Source organism: Phyllobates terribilis, unplaced genomic scaffold, assembly GCF_046119375.1.
Source record: "Phyllobates terribilis strain yellow unplaced genomic scaffold, ASM4611937v1 Scaffold_1__5_contigs__length_1240528914, whole genome shotgun sequence".
NCBI lineage: Eukaryota > Metazoa > Chordata > Amphibia > Anura > Dendrobatidae > Phyllobates > Phyllobates terribilis.
The window spans coordinates 281,515,790-281,531,631 of NW_027362761.1; the positions used below are offsets into that span (position 1 = coordinate 281,515,790).

The 15,842-nt window shown below is 43.1% G+C and overlaps 1 protein-coding gene across 1 annotated transcript in view; it reads right to left on the reverse strand.

The window, feature by feature from the left end:
• The window catches only part of LOC141258089 (clustered mitochondria protein homolog), a 45,306-nt gene extending 31,517 nt beyond the window's left edge, over positions 1-13,789 (reverse strand). Inside the window, exons 1-9 of the mRNA XM_073673100.1 lie at positions 13,606-13,789; positions 7,675-7,799; positions 5,216-5,387; positions 4,972-5,115; positions 4,722-4,876; positions 4,167-4,324; positions 3,123-3,248; positions 2,680-2,827; positions 300-392 (exon numbers count right to left, since the gene is read on the reverse strand). Of these exons, the coding sequence (XP_073529201.1) occupies positions 300-392; positions 2,680-2,827; positions 3,123-3,248; positions 4,167-4,324; positions 4,722-4,876; positions 4,972-5,115; positions 5,216-5,387; positions 7,675-7,799; positions 13,606-13,696 (1,212 nt within the window). The 5' untranslated portion in view covers positions 13,697-13,789. The remainder of the gene's footprint in view (positions 1-299; positions 393-2,679; positions 2,828-3,122; positions 3,249-4,166; positions 4,325-4,721; positions 4,877-4,971; positions 5,116-5,215; positions 5,388-7,674; positions 7,800-13,605) is intronic.
• Positions 13,790-15,842: the final 2,053 nt, after the last annotated feature.

Consider the following 15,842-nt stretch of genomic DNA (forward strand, 5'->3'; position numbering starts at 1 on the left):
TTGGTATCGGCAGCTGCAGTACTGGCGGGGTGGGGGGACGGACTGCCTAGGAGTGGTACTTGGCAGCTACCTGCAGTCCAGTCTGTCTCCACCATCCGGAGCTCCAGTGAACACCTAGTAACCGCTTAGCTATGCCCCTTCCTAGGCAGACCCGGCCCTGTGGCACAGTGAGTCCACGAACCACGTGCGCCACCTGCGAGTGTGACAGCCTATCAAGCTTTCATTCCATTATATTGGATGTCAAATCCCTAAGGACACCAATGAATCAAATGTATATCATAAATATTCACTATTGTTACCTTAAAATTTGCTCTCTGTCGCAGTAGATGATCTGATGGGAGCTCCCGGGGAAGTTCTCGAGTTGTCTGCAGCTCCTCATTCCAGTCTCTTGTCTTTAAGACAGAGAATATTTGATATTTGAATCAAACCTTAACATGGTAACTCACCAATACAATTACAATAGTAGTAGATCTACCTATGCAGTAGATCTGTTTTTCCTGCGCTGATATGAAAAATTTTCAACATACCATATATACTCGAGTATAAGCCGACTTTTTCAGCACATTTTTTATGCTGAAAAAGCCCCTCTCGGCTTATACTCGGGTATATACTTCTATAGACTATATACCGGTGGAGGTTTGGAGGTGGGGGGGGTTGCGGCGGAGGAGCGGGCACAGGCACTAGCTGCTGCTGCAGCTTCCACGTGTGCCCTCTACTAAAGAGAATTAATATTCACTCTTCTGCACACCCATGAGAGTGGAGAGGGGTGAATATTCATTCTCCTTAATAGAGTAGTGTGAATCGCAGCTGCTGCTTCCTGCAGCGGCTCAGTGATCCTCTGTGCCTGCTATTAGAGAGAATGAATAGTCATTCTTCTCCAAGCCCATGGGCATGCAGAAGAGTGAATATTCATTTTCTTTTGTAGCGGGCACATGTGATCGTAGAGCCGCTGCAGGAAGCGGCAGCTGAGACTCACACTGCGCTATTAAGGAGAATGACTGACTATTCTCTCCTCTCCACGAGCATAGTCCCAGGGTGGAGAGGAGTGAATATCCCCTCAGATGCCAAGGTGAGATGCTACTGGCAGAACAGAAGGCAGCGCTGCAGCAGAGGGGGAGGAAGGGGAGTGTTTTTTTTTTTTCCATGTGTGCAGTGATGGGGGGCCATGCATACCAGGATAGTGGGGCCATGCTTACCAAGATTGGGATGAGAGGTGCCATTCATACGAGGATTGGGGATGAGAGGTACCATACAAACCAGGATTTAGGATGAGGGGTGCCATGCATACCAGGATTGGGGGATGAGGGGTGCCATGCATACCAGGACTGGGGGATGAGGGGTGCCATGCATACCAGGACTGGGGGATGAGGGGTGCCATGCATACCAGGATTGGGGATGAGGGGTGCCATGCATACCAGGATTGGGGATGAGGGGTGCCATGCATACCAGGACTGGGGATGAGGGGTGCCATGCATACCAGGATTGGGGATGAGTAGGCATTGCTTACCAGGATGGGGACATTTACGAGTAGCTGCTGCATTTCCCACCCTAGGCTTATACTCGAGTCAATATGTTTTCCCAGTTTTTTGTGGTAAAATTAGGGGCCTCGGCTTATATTCGAGTATATACGGTACTTATTCTACATATAGTCTAATGGTAAAATGGAAGCATTTTGTAAATTGCCTTCTATATGGTTACCGTATAGCAATCTCCGTCCTAAACTGTCAACCTTTATATTTAATTAAAAACTAACCATTGTTTTAATTTTTACTTCATAAATTGTAATAGTACACATGAAAATAAGCAACTTTTGTAATACATCTTAACAGAGAACTGTGCCTTTTTATCGTCCTGGGTTGATTGTACCCATGAATTGAGGGTGACCAATCTGTATTCAGTGAAAAAAAGATTATCCCATTACTGAGATAGGATATGACAGTTGGTGCTTTTAAATCTCTATGGATGAGAGAAGGGAGAGAAGAAGAAAGGAGCTATAGGCAGATACAGATATTCTGCTGTGAGCAATTAAATGACAGTTACGGTTCTCCATAGAACTTTATAAGGACCAACTGTCATCTCCTGTTTCAGAACCTGGAACATTTGTATTCACTACATTGAGAATTTTGAGAATGAAAAAAAATCAATTGAGAAAGAAGCAGATTTCTTTGGTATATTACAAAGTTTCTCATTTACATGTGAGCTATTGATTTATAAATATATATATTATATTACAAAGGTAGTCACTCTTTAAAGTGAGTCTCTTGCAAGTTCTTAAAAGGTCCATAAACCAAGAGCTCTAATGAAAATCCTTGGTCTTGACAAATTTTCATTTTGTCAGAACCAAGCATAGAATCAGCAGAATAAGCATTATCATAAAGGTATATGTGTTGACATCCAGGCTTGGACTGGCCCACAGGAGAACAGGAGAAACCTCCGGTGGGCCCCTATGTAAGAGTGGGCCACCACCCTCTTATATGAGCAGTACTTGGCACAATATACTTGATTCACTATGTAGAAAGGCAGCATCGTATTCATTGATCAATCTACCCAGTTCATGGTTATATAAATTTGTGATTGAGGATAATGTCACATTTGCATGGAGTTGGTTACTGGTGGACCCGTGGCACCTCAGTCCGACACTGTTCACGTGCCAAACTAGTCATGAATTTTTGGTCGTACCTGGCCGGGAATGTGCTCCTCATACCCCAGACGTGAATTGTATGCATCCTCTGCCCGTACGCAGTCTATGATATGATTGCTGCTTGGGGCAATCCAGCTGTATATCTGATAAGGAGTTGCAATTCTCTCTAATGGATGACGTTGAACCCTAAAAGTTGGGGGAAAAAAAAAAAAAAACGTGTTATATTGGTGTCCTGCAAGCATAGACAAGATACTAAATATTATAAGCCATACTCTATAAGAGCACTTCAATTGAAAGAAAAAAAAAAAAAAAAAAAAAACAAGAAATTACCAGATATCTCTACAGCTGGATGTGTCTGACAACAAGTGTGTAGACTGTTTCCAATGACAACCAACTAGGAAAATTGTGAATACAGTGCTGTTTTTTTCTATGAGTGTATGGACATTTGTGGGATTATGATGGCTGTGTTGCAGACATTTACCTTTTCTTTTGTAGATTGGAAAAGTTTTTCTTGAAAGCCGGGCTAACCTGGTTCAGCAATTCCACAATACTGTGGCTCAAGTGGCTCGGTGATGCGGGTTTCGGATTAAATACTTCTGCTGTTGACCTTACAAGAAATGCAAAATGATGGATGCTTTTAATTAAAGGAAACCTGTCAGAAACTTTTACCCCCCATAAGCATTAATATGATTGTGTAACCTAGAGCATTGCTGCAGCAATGAGAAATCACATTTAAAGTTGTGTCTGTAAGTACATGGAGGCGTGATGATGCACTTCTAGCTTCTCACGTAATGACGCATTTCTAGTCTCTCACAAGATGACGCACTTCCAGCTTCTCAGCCTCATTTTTCTATTACCTACCAATCAGCACCCTCCTTTGGCTGATTGACAGGTCAGTTTCTCTGGTACACGACCTCTGACCTGTCAATGAGCCAGGGGAGGGTGCTGCTAGATAGGAAATATAGCGCAAGGCTGAGAAGCTAGCAGTGCATCATCACATCCCAATGCACTTCCAGGCATAACGTCAAAACATAATTTCTTAATCTTGGAGAAGGCGTTGGGATCAACCGACTTATCTTTTCAAGTGCTAAACAGTCATATAAATAATTTGAGGGGGGTGGGGTGGGGACATTAACATCTCTCATAGGTTCCCTTGAAGAAACACCCCAAAGATAATTAGTATTCTAACAACCCCATCCTCTCCATCCTACCCAAACCTCTTCCACATCCTTTTCCCATAATTGGCATGTGAGAGCCATTTCCCCTGTTCTTCTCCAAGTGTTGCTAACGTAGATGACACAGCCAGAACTCAATTGTTGTTCCGATTCTAAAAGTTATATTATGGGACTCATATTTAACCCCTTATTGTAACCGTGTAATATAGGCTTTTGTAATGAAACTGAATCTGACACAATTTTTCACACTGAAAGTTTTGCAGCACCGGAAGCACGATTTTAAGGTTCCAAGTTCGCCTCAGACACTTAAAGTATGACTGACCTCTGAAAACTTTCCTCACAGTACTTACTGGTTGATGTAAAACCCCCTGTTGGAAGAAGTGATATTAATGTGGTGGTCTTCCATTGTCACAACAGTTAAATACAGGAGATCGCCATGCATTTTCCGATTGCCTGGAGGAGGATTCCAGCCGCTCATAATCAATGATTTCAGACATTGTGGAGTCTGCTGTAAAGACAGTACCAATTGAAACAAGGTCAGAAAAAATTAAATGAGATGTCCCCAAAAGAGACATTTATTGCACTTGGATCAAGATAGCTGTTTCTCTAACTCCCATGGAAATTAGGGTCCATCCCTTGAAAGGCCTGATGAAGGGCAATAGGTGACCATGCACCCCTGTTCTTAGGGTCATGGGTATCCAAGTGCTTCAACATTTTTATAATTTCCTTTGGATATGCCACAAATGACTAATGTGAAAACCCCTTTCATATATAATATGGCAAAATTAATTATGACCAAAAGTGATGTTAAGAAGCATCTCTGGCATAATGCTCCAAACTGTGACAACAGTCAGTTTATGCCACGCTGACAGTGGAAAGCCACAGAACAGTAGGAAAGAAGTTACCTTGATGTCGAAGCTGACAGGTTGAAGAGCTTGTAAAGGACGCTCTATACTTCCTGGAAGAATAAATTCTGGTGGAGAACAGTCTATGGCTTCCAGCCCTTGTTCTGCAGTTGAACGCTTCTTCTTCTTTCCATTGTTTTCAGAACTGGACGAATCTAAATTAGGGAGAACAGATTTGTTGGGAATAGATAAAGCTAGGGTGAAACAGGAAAACTTTATTAAAAAAATCTTAAAATCAAATTATTGGTACCTCCAACGTCACCTTCTGAAATGTTGCTGAGGAAGGACAGTGAGCTGCAGTCTATTCCATTGTAGGCATCAGTGAAGTCCAAGCTTTTCAACAAGTCCCTGAAATGGCGAATGTGAATTCGTGCCTCTCTGATGGTATATGGTTCTAAGAAAGAAGACATTTGAAGTATTATAATTAATGTCATGAGATCCTCTGCTCCATGTGAGATGTATATATACTGAATATATAAGACACAGACACTTACCTTCCACTACTTTTAAAACAGAGCCTTCTTTCAGTCCCTCCACAGACTTAAGCTCTGAAAAGTTGTCCAGAACATTCCCATCAAATTGCAATGAAAAGCAAGTTCTATGGCAGGAATCTTCATGTTCCATCAATACCTGGATAATCTCCTGCACCAGTTCTTTCGATGATACCTGTGCACATAAAGTATGGCATAGAATTCCTTTCTACATACCAATGAGCTCAGAAATGATGGAGTTTGGAGTGTTTGTGGGATTTTTTGCCTATTCATCAAGAAAAACATCTGTGATGTCAGACAATCACTGTTCTAGTTCATCTCAAAGGTGTTTATTTGGGTTGCATATAGGCCAATCAAGTTCTTCCATACCAAATTCATCCGACCATGCCCTTATGGACCTTGCTTTGTGCACTGAGGTACAGTCATGCTGGAACAGAAGAGGGCCTGCCCTAAACTGGTCTCACAAAGTTTGACGCATAACATTCTCCAAAATGGCTTGATGAAGCATTAAGATTTCCCTTCACTAGAGCCAAGTGACCTAGGACAATCCCTGAAAAACAACCCTATAACGAACGTCATCCTTCCTCCACCAAACTTTACAGAAGGCACAATGCAGTCCGGCAGGTAACGTTCTCCCGATATTCGTCCATTAGTTTTATAGACCTGTGACAATCAGACTGAATACAAAACCTGTATTCAATAATTAAGAGATGTGGGCTAATACTGTCCATGTAATGTGTATAGACAGATGTATCTCGTCTAATTGTTATGGACAAAAACTCCATTCATTCATTGAGTTCAGAGAGACTGGAAAAAAAAAAAAAAAACAAGAACCCGTTTTTCTACTAGTATGATCAATGTAAAAGATACATAGTATTCATTTTGTACAATGGACGGTAATGGAATGATCATAAACTGAAGTAATAAAAAATTGAAATTACCCATAATTGCAACAATCAAACCAGGTTTTATATGTACAAAGTGTAGCAGAGCAGCTGCGGGAGTGGCGTGTTCATTCCATGTAGGTGTCATATATTTTGATGGAGTGAAAGAAAAGAGAAGACGCCACTCTGACCAGGGCAGGCCAGGGTTTGGGCTGTGTAGTGAACCTTAAAGGTAACAGATTTTTATAAAATTATATTGTGCTCACAAGAGTGACTCTTAGCTGTATTTCACACATCTGGATATTTCCAGTAGTGGAAAAACCCATACCGGAGATATCTGTGTCTGTGTGCACGTACTGGCGCCTGGGAATCAGCGTACAGTTAGCGCTGTTCCCAAGCGTGGGGTGCTCTCATCATTGTCCCCTGCTGGCACTTCGATCAGCACCAGCAGGGGACCATGATGACAGTACTAGTCTGCTCCTGCTGTCTCCAACTGTAAAAATAAGAGTAAAATAAAAAAAATCCTTATACTCACCTGTCCTAAGTGTCTCCGCTGTAATCCATGCGACTGATCAGCAGAGGAGCCGGGGAGAACGACTCCTGCAGTGAGCAAGCCCTGAAGCTGCGCTCAGTGAGTGACAGGACACCACTCACTGAGCTCAGCAGAGGTCCGGGGCTCGCTCGCTGCAGGAGTCATTCTTCCCGACATGAGTGGTCGCATGGATTACAGGGGAGACACTTAGGACAGGTGAGTATATGGATTTTTTATTTTATTCTTATTTTCACAGTTGGAGACAGCAGGAGCAGACTAATACTCTCATTATGGTCCCCTGCTGGTGCTAATTGCAGCACCGGCAGGGAACCATAATGAGGGCAGCGCTCAAAACCGGTGCTTGGTAAGAGCACTAACTTATACTGGTTTCCAGGCGCCGGTAAGTGTCACACAGATGACACACGAATGTCAACTGTGTGTCATCAGTGTGGGAAAATTTGCAGCCCGTGCAGCGCAGAAAAAGCGGACATGTCAGCGTGTGTTGCCCACGGATACACAGTCCGTAAAACAGACCGATATGTGCACAGACCCATTCATTTGGGTCACCAGTACGTGTGGAAACGGTCACTACATGCACCTGAGATACTGACGTGTGAAAGACCCTTATAATGAGAGATGTTATATGTAATGTGTAGCTAGTGGTCAGGCGGCCCTGAATTAATTGTCGTAATGTGAAGTACTTGCTTTGCTATGTTTGAAGATAATAAAGCTGGTTGCCACTAGCTGTGACCCTATGGAATCTGATGGAGCATTTTACAATTTTATATGGATTGGACATAAAAAGCCCCTCTATATAGTCTCTGTATGAAACTGGGGGCACATGAAGGAGTTGTCATACAGTTGGGTGCATTGGCCTCCACAGTCTTAATCTTTCCCCCGGTGAGTGAAGGTGAAGGTATAGCACAGCTTGTAGGCAACGAAAATCTGAGCTCTGATCAGACTGAGTCTCAGAAATACCCTTCTCTCATGTTTCTATGATACGTCAGAAGATAAAAATGTGCACAAATCTACACAATGTCTCTTACCTGTATTTCAATACAGTCTCCTCCCGGCAGCTGAATAGTCACATTATACAGATCCTGGGGACTGTGTGGGTCCCCTGTCGGGGTTACACCTTTGGGTGCTTTTCCTTCCAACACTTTGGTAATATCTAGAAATATAATACATAGTAGAACATGAGTGTATTATTAATAATAAGTTATGAAAACAATATTTATTCTATGCTGGTAACAGGTCCACTTATCTCAGGATCACTTGGGGACCAAGAAGTAAAATTCCCTCTAAAAAAACATTGATGCCGTGTGTGTGTGTGTGTGTGTGTGTGTGTGTGTGTGTGTGTGTGTGTGTGTGTGTGTGTGTGTGTGTGTGTGTGTGTGTATGTGTATGTGTATGTGTATGTGTATGTGTATGTATATATATATATATATATATATATATTGCCTTTCAGCTAAAGCAGCAAAGCCACATAAAATTGGTGCAGGTATACATATTTTCACTAAACTACTTCAAGTCTGTTAATCCTGCACATTCTGTCTTCTTGGTCTACTTAGGTATTACAATAAGGGAACAGTCTTTTGTGCTGATTTTCTGCCCTGTACAATCAAAAGGCTGCAAAAAAAAAAAAAAAAAAATTAAAACGCTTCAAAATAGTTTTAGAGAATTAAAAACTCCTTCAAAAACTCCCCAAACAATGAGGGTTTCCTGAAGCAGCTTTCACTAGAGAACTCGTCATTTTTAACACCTCTAAAAATCTTTGTGCGCCCATACCCTTAATGTAATAAATAAGGTGCAGTGTTGTCCATAGCAAAAAAAAAAAAAAAAAAATCAGATTTTTTTTTTTTTTTTAAAGTAACCTATAAAAATGTTACACATGTAACTGGAGGTCATCCAAAAATGTCCTCTGCAGAGAAAATACTCCACGATTAATGCAAGCAGAAAATAATTGCTACAGTCTGAAATTTCATCCCCTGGGGGTAAATATTTGTAATGTATTAACCTGCTCTTATTAGGACCCTTCAGCAAAGTATTCTGCAGGCGCAGACCGTTCCCTGGTATATAGCACGCTGTCAGATGGCCACATTCAGGAGGATTCACACATGGCCACACACTGCATAGTTTCATTTCTACTACGTAGGATTTCTCCATGTTATCCCAATACTCAAGCACAGATTTTTTGCATCCCCGATATTAGTTGTAGCAGATTTTCTTATGTGAAATTTCTTTATAGATGTCATAACTCTGAAAAATCTGTGAATTTTTGCAGATTTATCAGCAGTTGTTTTTTTTTTTTTTTTTTTTTAACATACTATCAAACTTCACCTTTAGTGTTTAAGGGGCTGTCCCTTGCTTGCAAAGCCATTGTCAACGGGGCAGGGTGGGATAATTTAAAGTACCATTCAAGCATTTTTTATTTTATTTTACAGCTGGAGTGGAATCACTAATCAATGTTGCTCCTAGAAGTCAGAGGTAACAATCACAAACTCTCAATGTAAGGCCACGGCCCCACTATCAGTATTTGGTCAATATTTGATCAGTATTTTTTCTCAGTAGTGGGAGCCAAAACCAGGTGGGGAACAATCAGAGAAAAGGTATAATAGAAACGAGTCACCAATTCTGCATTTATCACCCACTCCTGGTTTTGGCTCCCACTCCTGAGAAAAAATACAGACCGAATACTGATAGTGGAGCCGTGGCATAAGTCTATGAGAGCCTCGTTCTGGCTCTCATAGACTTACAGTGAAAAGTGACCTCCGGCTCATCCAGCAAACACTGGAGCAATCCGACAGGTCACACACAACAAAAGACGATGGGAATGGCGCTGAGAGCAGAAGACAGCGGCTGGTAAGTATATTACCATGAGGCCACGGCCCCACTATCAGTATTCAGTCAGTATTTTTTCTCAAGAGTGGGAGCCAAAACCAGGTGAGAAACAATCAGAGAAAAGGTATAATAGAAACAAGTCACCAATTCTGCATTTATCACCCACTCCTGGTTTGGGCTCCTACTCTTGAGAAAAAAAACTGACCAAATACTGATAGTGGGGCCGTGGCCTAAGCAGGGAATTTATATTAGTAACACCACTCCAGTGCTAAAATAAAAAAATAAAGTCCTATAGTCACTTCCGAGCTTTATCAACTTGTATGGAATGTGAAGGTTACAGTTGAACAATAGCTGTTGATTGGCTGCAGTGGTTACATGACCTCTGGATGTTAACCGGGGGATAGAGTACTCAGTGCAGAGGATCAGTACTAGCTCAGGACGTGAGAGTAAGGCTTTTTTTTTTATTTTATTTTTTTATTTCCCCACCCTTGCCCAACTGACAATAACTGTTGAAGCAGGGAACACCCCTTTAAAAACGTTGTCAAAACTTTGTAATGGTCATCAGGAAACAGGGATGTGATCCATGTAAGAAAACAGTCCATAAATATCAGATACAGTGTCGGCCGAAAGTGTTGGCAGCCTTGAAATTGTTCCAGAAAATGAAGTATTTCTCCCAGAAAATTATTGCAATTACACAGGTTTTGTTATAGACGTTTATTTCCTTTGTGTGTATTGGAACAATATAAAAAAAAAACAAAGAAAGAAAGGCAAATTGGACAAAATTTCACACAAAAAAAATACAAAAAATGGGCCAGACAAAATTGTTGCCACCCTCAACTTAACATTTGGTTGCACACCCTTTGGAATAAATATCTGCAATCAATCGCTTCCTATAACCATCAACAAGCTTCTTACACCTCTCAACTGGAATTTTGGACCAATCTTCTCTTGCAAACTGCTCCAGGTCTCTCACATTTGAAGAGTGCCTTCTCCCCCACAGCAAATTTAAGATCTCTCCACAGGTGTTCAATGAGATTTAGATCCGGACTCATTGCTGCCACATCACAACTCTCCAGCGCTTTGTTTCCTTTCATTTTTGGGTGCTTCTTGAAGTATGTTTGGGGTCATTGTCCTGCTGGAAGAGCCATGACCTAGGACGCAAACCCAGCTTTCTGACCCTGGGCACTACATTGCAACCCAAAATCCTTTGGTAATCTTCGGATTTCATGAAGCTTTACACACAGTAATGGCACCCAGTGCCAGAGGCAGCGAAGTAACCCTAAAGTATTTTTGAACCTCCACCATATTTGACTGTAGGTACTGTGTTTTTTTTGTTTGTAGGCCTCATTACGTTAATCGGTAAACCGTAGAATGATATGCTTTACCAAAAAGCTCTATCTTGGTCTCACCTGCCAAGATGCTTTCCTAGAAGGATTCTGACTTATATACATTTTGGCAAACTGCAGTTTAGTTTTTTATGTCTGTCAGCAGTTGGGTCCTCCTGGGTCTCTTGCCATAGCGTTTCATTTCATTCAAAAGTAGACGGATAGGTACCCTGAGCCTGCAGGACAGCTTGAATTTCTTTGGAACTTGATTGGGGCTGCTTATCCACCATCCAGACTATCATGCGTTGCAATCTTTCAACAGTTTTTCTCTGCCATCCATGTCCAGGGAGATTAGCTACAGTGCCATGGGTTGTAAACTTCTTGATTATGTTGCGCACCGTGGACAAAGGAACATCAAGATCTATGAAGATGGACTTGTAACCTTGAGATTGTTGATATTTTTCAACAATTTTAGTTCTCAAGTCCTCAGACAGTTCTCTTCTCCATGCTTAGTGTAGCACACAAAGACACACAATGCAAAGATCTTGTCAACGTCTCCCCTTTTCATCTGGTTTCAGGTGTGATTTTCATATTGGCCACACCTATTACTTGCCACAGATTAGTTTGAACAAGCATCACATGCTTGAAACAAAGTTGTTTACCCACAATTTTGGAAAGGTGCCAACAATTTGTCCTGCCCATTTTGTGGTTGTGTGTGAAATTATGTCCAACTTGCCTTTTTTTCTCTTTTTTGTGTTGTCCCAATACACAAAAAGGAAATAAACATGTGTATAACAAAACATGTGCAATTGCAATAATTTTCTGGGAGAAATACTTCATTTTCTGGAATAATTTCAAGGGTGCCAACACTTTTGGCCATGACTATATGTACATAGAGGTCAATTAATGTAACTTGCAAAATGTTCCACTCCTCATTTGTGGTGGATATCTGAATAGGTAAGGTGTCCTATGCAGGAGCGGACACAGACAGAAGAGGCCCCTGTGTAAGAACAACATATAAGCCCTTTGCAGTCTAATAACTCATCATAATGCACAATTCCACTTGCTTTGGAGGTAAGAGCGGCCCCCCTTTCCATTGGTGCAATCTGTGCAGCTGCACAGGGACCCAAGATGTAAGTCCACCCCTGGTCCTGGGCTAAGTGACTTGCTAGGAAATTGCCCCCCCCCCCAGCTTCTGTGTCTGGGTGCTTTAGACACCGGCCCACTAGTAACAGGAGCAGATGGCAGTGGGCAGACGTAGTCCAGCTCACCCACTTTGAGGCTTCTAAGTAGATTTGGCACGTAAACGCCACCCGTGCTCGATTCGGCCAAAGACTTAATAATGAATGGAGGATTATCCAGAGGTTTTTGTATTAAAATGCATCAAAAACTTTATTCCACGAATTCAAAGAATTTTTATCATAGAATACTTTGATAAAAATAATCTATATCGGTACATCCAAGCAATATGCAATTTGTTCTTTCCTACGCGTTCAGACTATGTTAAATCCATGAAGTTTTTGATATATTTTAATACAGGAAACAGCTGGATCATCCTTCATTGTTTATGCAGATGGAGTGCACTGTGTGTACTGCGCTGCAGAATATGTTGGCACATTGCTAATAAATAGTAATAAATCATGGTCGCCGGATACTACATTTACATTTCACTTTGGTAAAGTAAATCTAATCCACAAGTGGCTCTAATATACATAGCTCTTCTGTATAATAATGGTAACAATGCTCCATCTATAGTAACAACTGCCCACAGGTTGTACTGGAATCACAACTTCTATACAAAGTTTTCTCTTCTTTATCACTTGTCTTATCCAACTTTCCTGACTACACTGTGTATGGCCAGTACTGGTCCAGATGACAGATCCCCCAGTAGTCCTGCTGTGTATGGCCAGGACTGGTCCAGATACCAGATCCCCCAGTAGTCCTGCTGTGTATGGCCAGTACTGGACCAGATACCAGATCCCCCAGTAGTCCTGCTGTGTATGACTAGTACTGGTCCAGATACCAGATCCCCCAGTAGCCCTGCTGTGTATGTCCAGTACTGGTCCAGATGACAGATCCCCCAGTAGTCCTGCTGTGTATGTCCAGTACTGGTCCAGATACCAGATCCCCCAGTAGTCCTGCTGTGTATGTCCAGTACTGGTCCAGATGACAGATCCCCCAGTAGTCCTGCTGTGTATGGCCAGGACTGGTCCTGATACCAGATCCCCCAGTAGTCCTGCTGTGTATGGCTAGTACTGGTCCTGATACCAGATCCCCCAGTAGTCCTGCTGTGTATGGCCAGGACTGGTCCTGATACCAGATCCCCCAGTAGTCCTGCTGTGTATGGCCAGGACTGGTCCTGATACCAGATCCCCCAGTAGTCCTGCTGTGTATGGCTAGTACTGGTCCTGATACCAGATCCCCCAGTAGTCCTCCTGTGTATGGCCAGGACTGGTCCAGATACCAGATCCCCCAGTAGTCCTGCTGTGTATGAGCAGAGATGGCCACTACCCCTCCACTTCTGGCTGTAGTAATGGCCACAGCACAGGAAAGGTGACCTTGGAAGTTTGTCCACACATCCACGTGTTAAGCGAGCACAACATTCTAGCCCAGCACCTATATACTGACCTTGTGTCCCCAGATTCATCACCTCATGCGATATTGTAACGATCTGATCGTATAAGACATGATGATACATGCTAGATTGGGCGATCTCTGGTTACTGATGACATATAATACATAGACACAGATAAGGCTGGGGAGACACTACTGACAGCCAGCACTTGTCCCACTCAGGTGTCTCCTTCTCACCTTGGTGCGGGCTTTCCATGGCTTCCCCTGAGTTGTGCGGGGCAGCAGTGGGGGAGAGCCCGGCTGTGTGGCTCCCGGTTCCGATCACCATGCTTCCTGCTCCCAGGTCCGATCAGCAGAGCTCAGTGCAGCGATCAGTGATTTACACACAGAGGTCACCCCGCAGCGTGTAACGGAGGAGGCGCCGCTGCCTTATATGGTCACTATGTCCTTTTACGGACGAGAAGCCTGACACTGGCCAATCAGGTCACGGGGGCGCGGCTTGTGTCAGCGCAAGTGTCACTATTCCATTGACTGCTGAAGGCCACCAGGCTGAGTGTAGAGGTGACTTGTGCCGGCAAGGACGATCGCGGCAGGTGCCGGGCTGCAGGCGGTCAGTGTGTGCCATGTGACTGCAGGCGATCAGTGTGTGCCATGTGACGTCACTTCTGTACACAGAATAGAGGTTCATGATGCAAGAGGCTGAAACTGGGGAAAAGCCTGACTGTGATCTCCGGCACTGTCACATGTCTCCTGACTCTATAGCACATACTGTATAGTGTGCAGTAGCGTGGAAAGTCACGACCCACGACATCCGTGACCTAAAGGGCATCGTGTCCTGAGGGAAAGAGCAGAAGGCACAAACCCCCCATCTCCAGGAAGGAGGTCTGTGGTCTCCAGCTTTAGGCAATGGTGCCTCCATTTCTAAGTCTTTATTCACACGTCAGTATTTGGTCGGTGGTTTCCATCAGTGTAAGCCAAAGCCAGAAGAACCTATAGAGAAAAACTATAATTGATATATTGACACCTGTTGTGTGTTTTGGAGACACTCTGGTTTTGGCTCACAAATCCTGACCAAAGAAACTGATGTGTGAATGAGGCCTAAGTGACAACCACTGTGGTTTACATCACAGCTCACACAGGGGTTGTCACCCAGCTTTCCCAGGCTCCTGAATGACCAATCATTAGTGTTGAGCGAGTATATTCTGTTAACCCTTTCGGCGAGTATGCTGGGGGCCGAGCTCCAAGTATTTATAGCTGCTCGGTGATATGGTTGAATCGCTCCCGTGTGCATGATTTGCAACTGTTTGACAGCTTTATTACATGTGAGGAATGTGTAAGAAATAGACATTCCTCCCATGTAATAAAACTGTCAAACAGTCGCAAATCATGCACACGGGAGCGATTCAAACATAACATCGAGCAGCTGTAACTAATCGGAGCTCGGCCCGAGCATACTCAGGACAGAACATACTCGCTCAACCCTACCAATCATAAAGGGGTTATCTCACAAAAGACATTATCTACAAGATAAATGGGTGATCGATGAAGGGCCCCACCCAGGGGCGTACATAGGAATCATGGGGCCCCATAGCAGAAGTTCTAATTGGGCCCCCCCCCCCCCAAAAAAAAAATGGAAATAATTGTCGTGGTCACACAAGAGCAGATCTCACAACTTTCCATCCGTTACATAGTAATTTCCCCCCTGCTGTAGTCCTAGATCCCTCTTTCATTGCCCCTTAAAGTGTCGTGCCAACAAAAGTGTCCCCCAAACACAGTATACCCCTGGTGAATTCCTCCACATGCGCAGTATAATGTCCCTCCTGTACCCCACCTCAACTCCCAGGGCAAAGTATAGTGACCCCAACACAGTATGATCCCCCAACTGTGACCCCTTAGAGCTAGAGAGGATGATACGTAATAAGGGAGGGTGTTATACATAAAAAAAGGTGAAACTATATAACTAAGGACGGCGCTACACATAATAAGTGAGTACACTATACGAGTATACTGAGTATGCTATACATAATATGGCTACATTCCTGCATCTGTATGCTGTGTCGGTGTGCTGCCCACTTTTACCGATGCATTGAGCATGTCCTATTCTAATCCTCAAAATCGGATCAGAACAGGACATTCTCTGACCCTCACAGATCTCGTTCTCAGATCCGTGATTTTCATGGATATGTGAATGGATCTATAAAACTCTACGAGTCCGTGGACCATGCGATAAAAAATTCTGGCAGCACACGGACATTTCACACAAATGTGAGAATGCAGCCTAAGGGATTTTATTGATAACATTATTTACATCCAGGAACTTACCACTAACGTCTCATCTGATCAGAGTCAGTTTCTGCTGCTTCTTCTCCATCTGGTCAGACCGTCATGTCGACATCTCCCAGCCACGACTCATCTTGTCACGATGATCAGTACAGCCCTAAAAATAACAAGGTCACATATATTGTATATATACT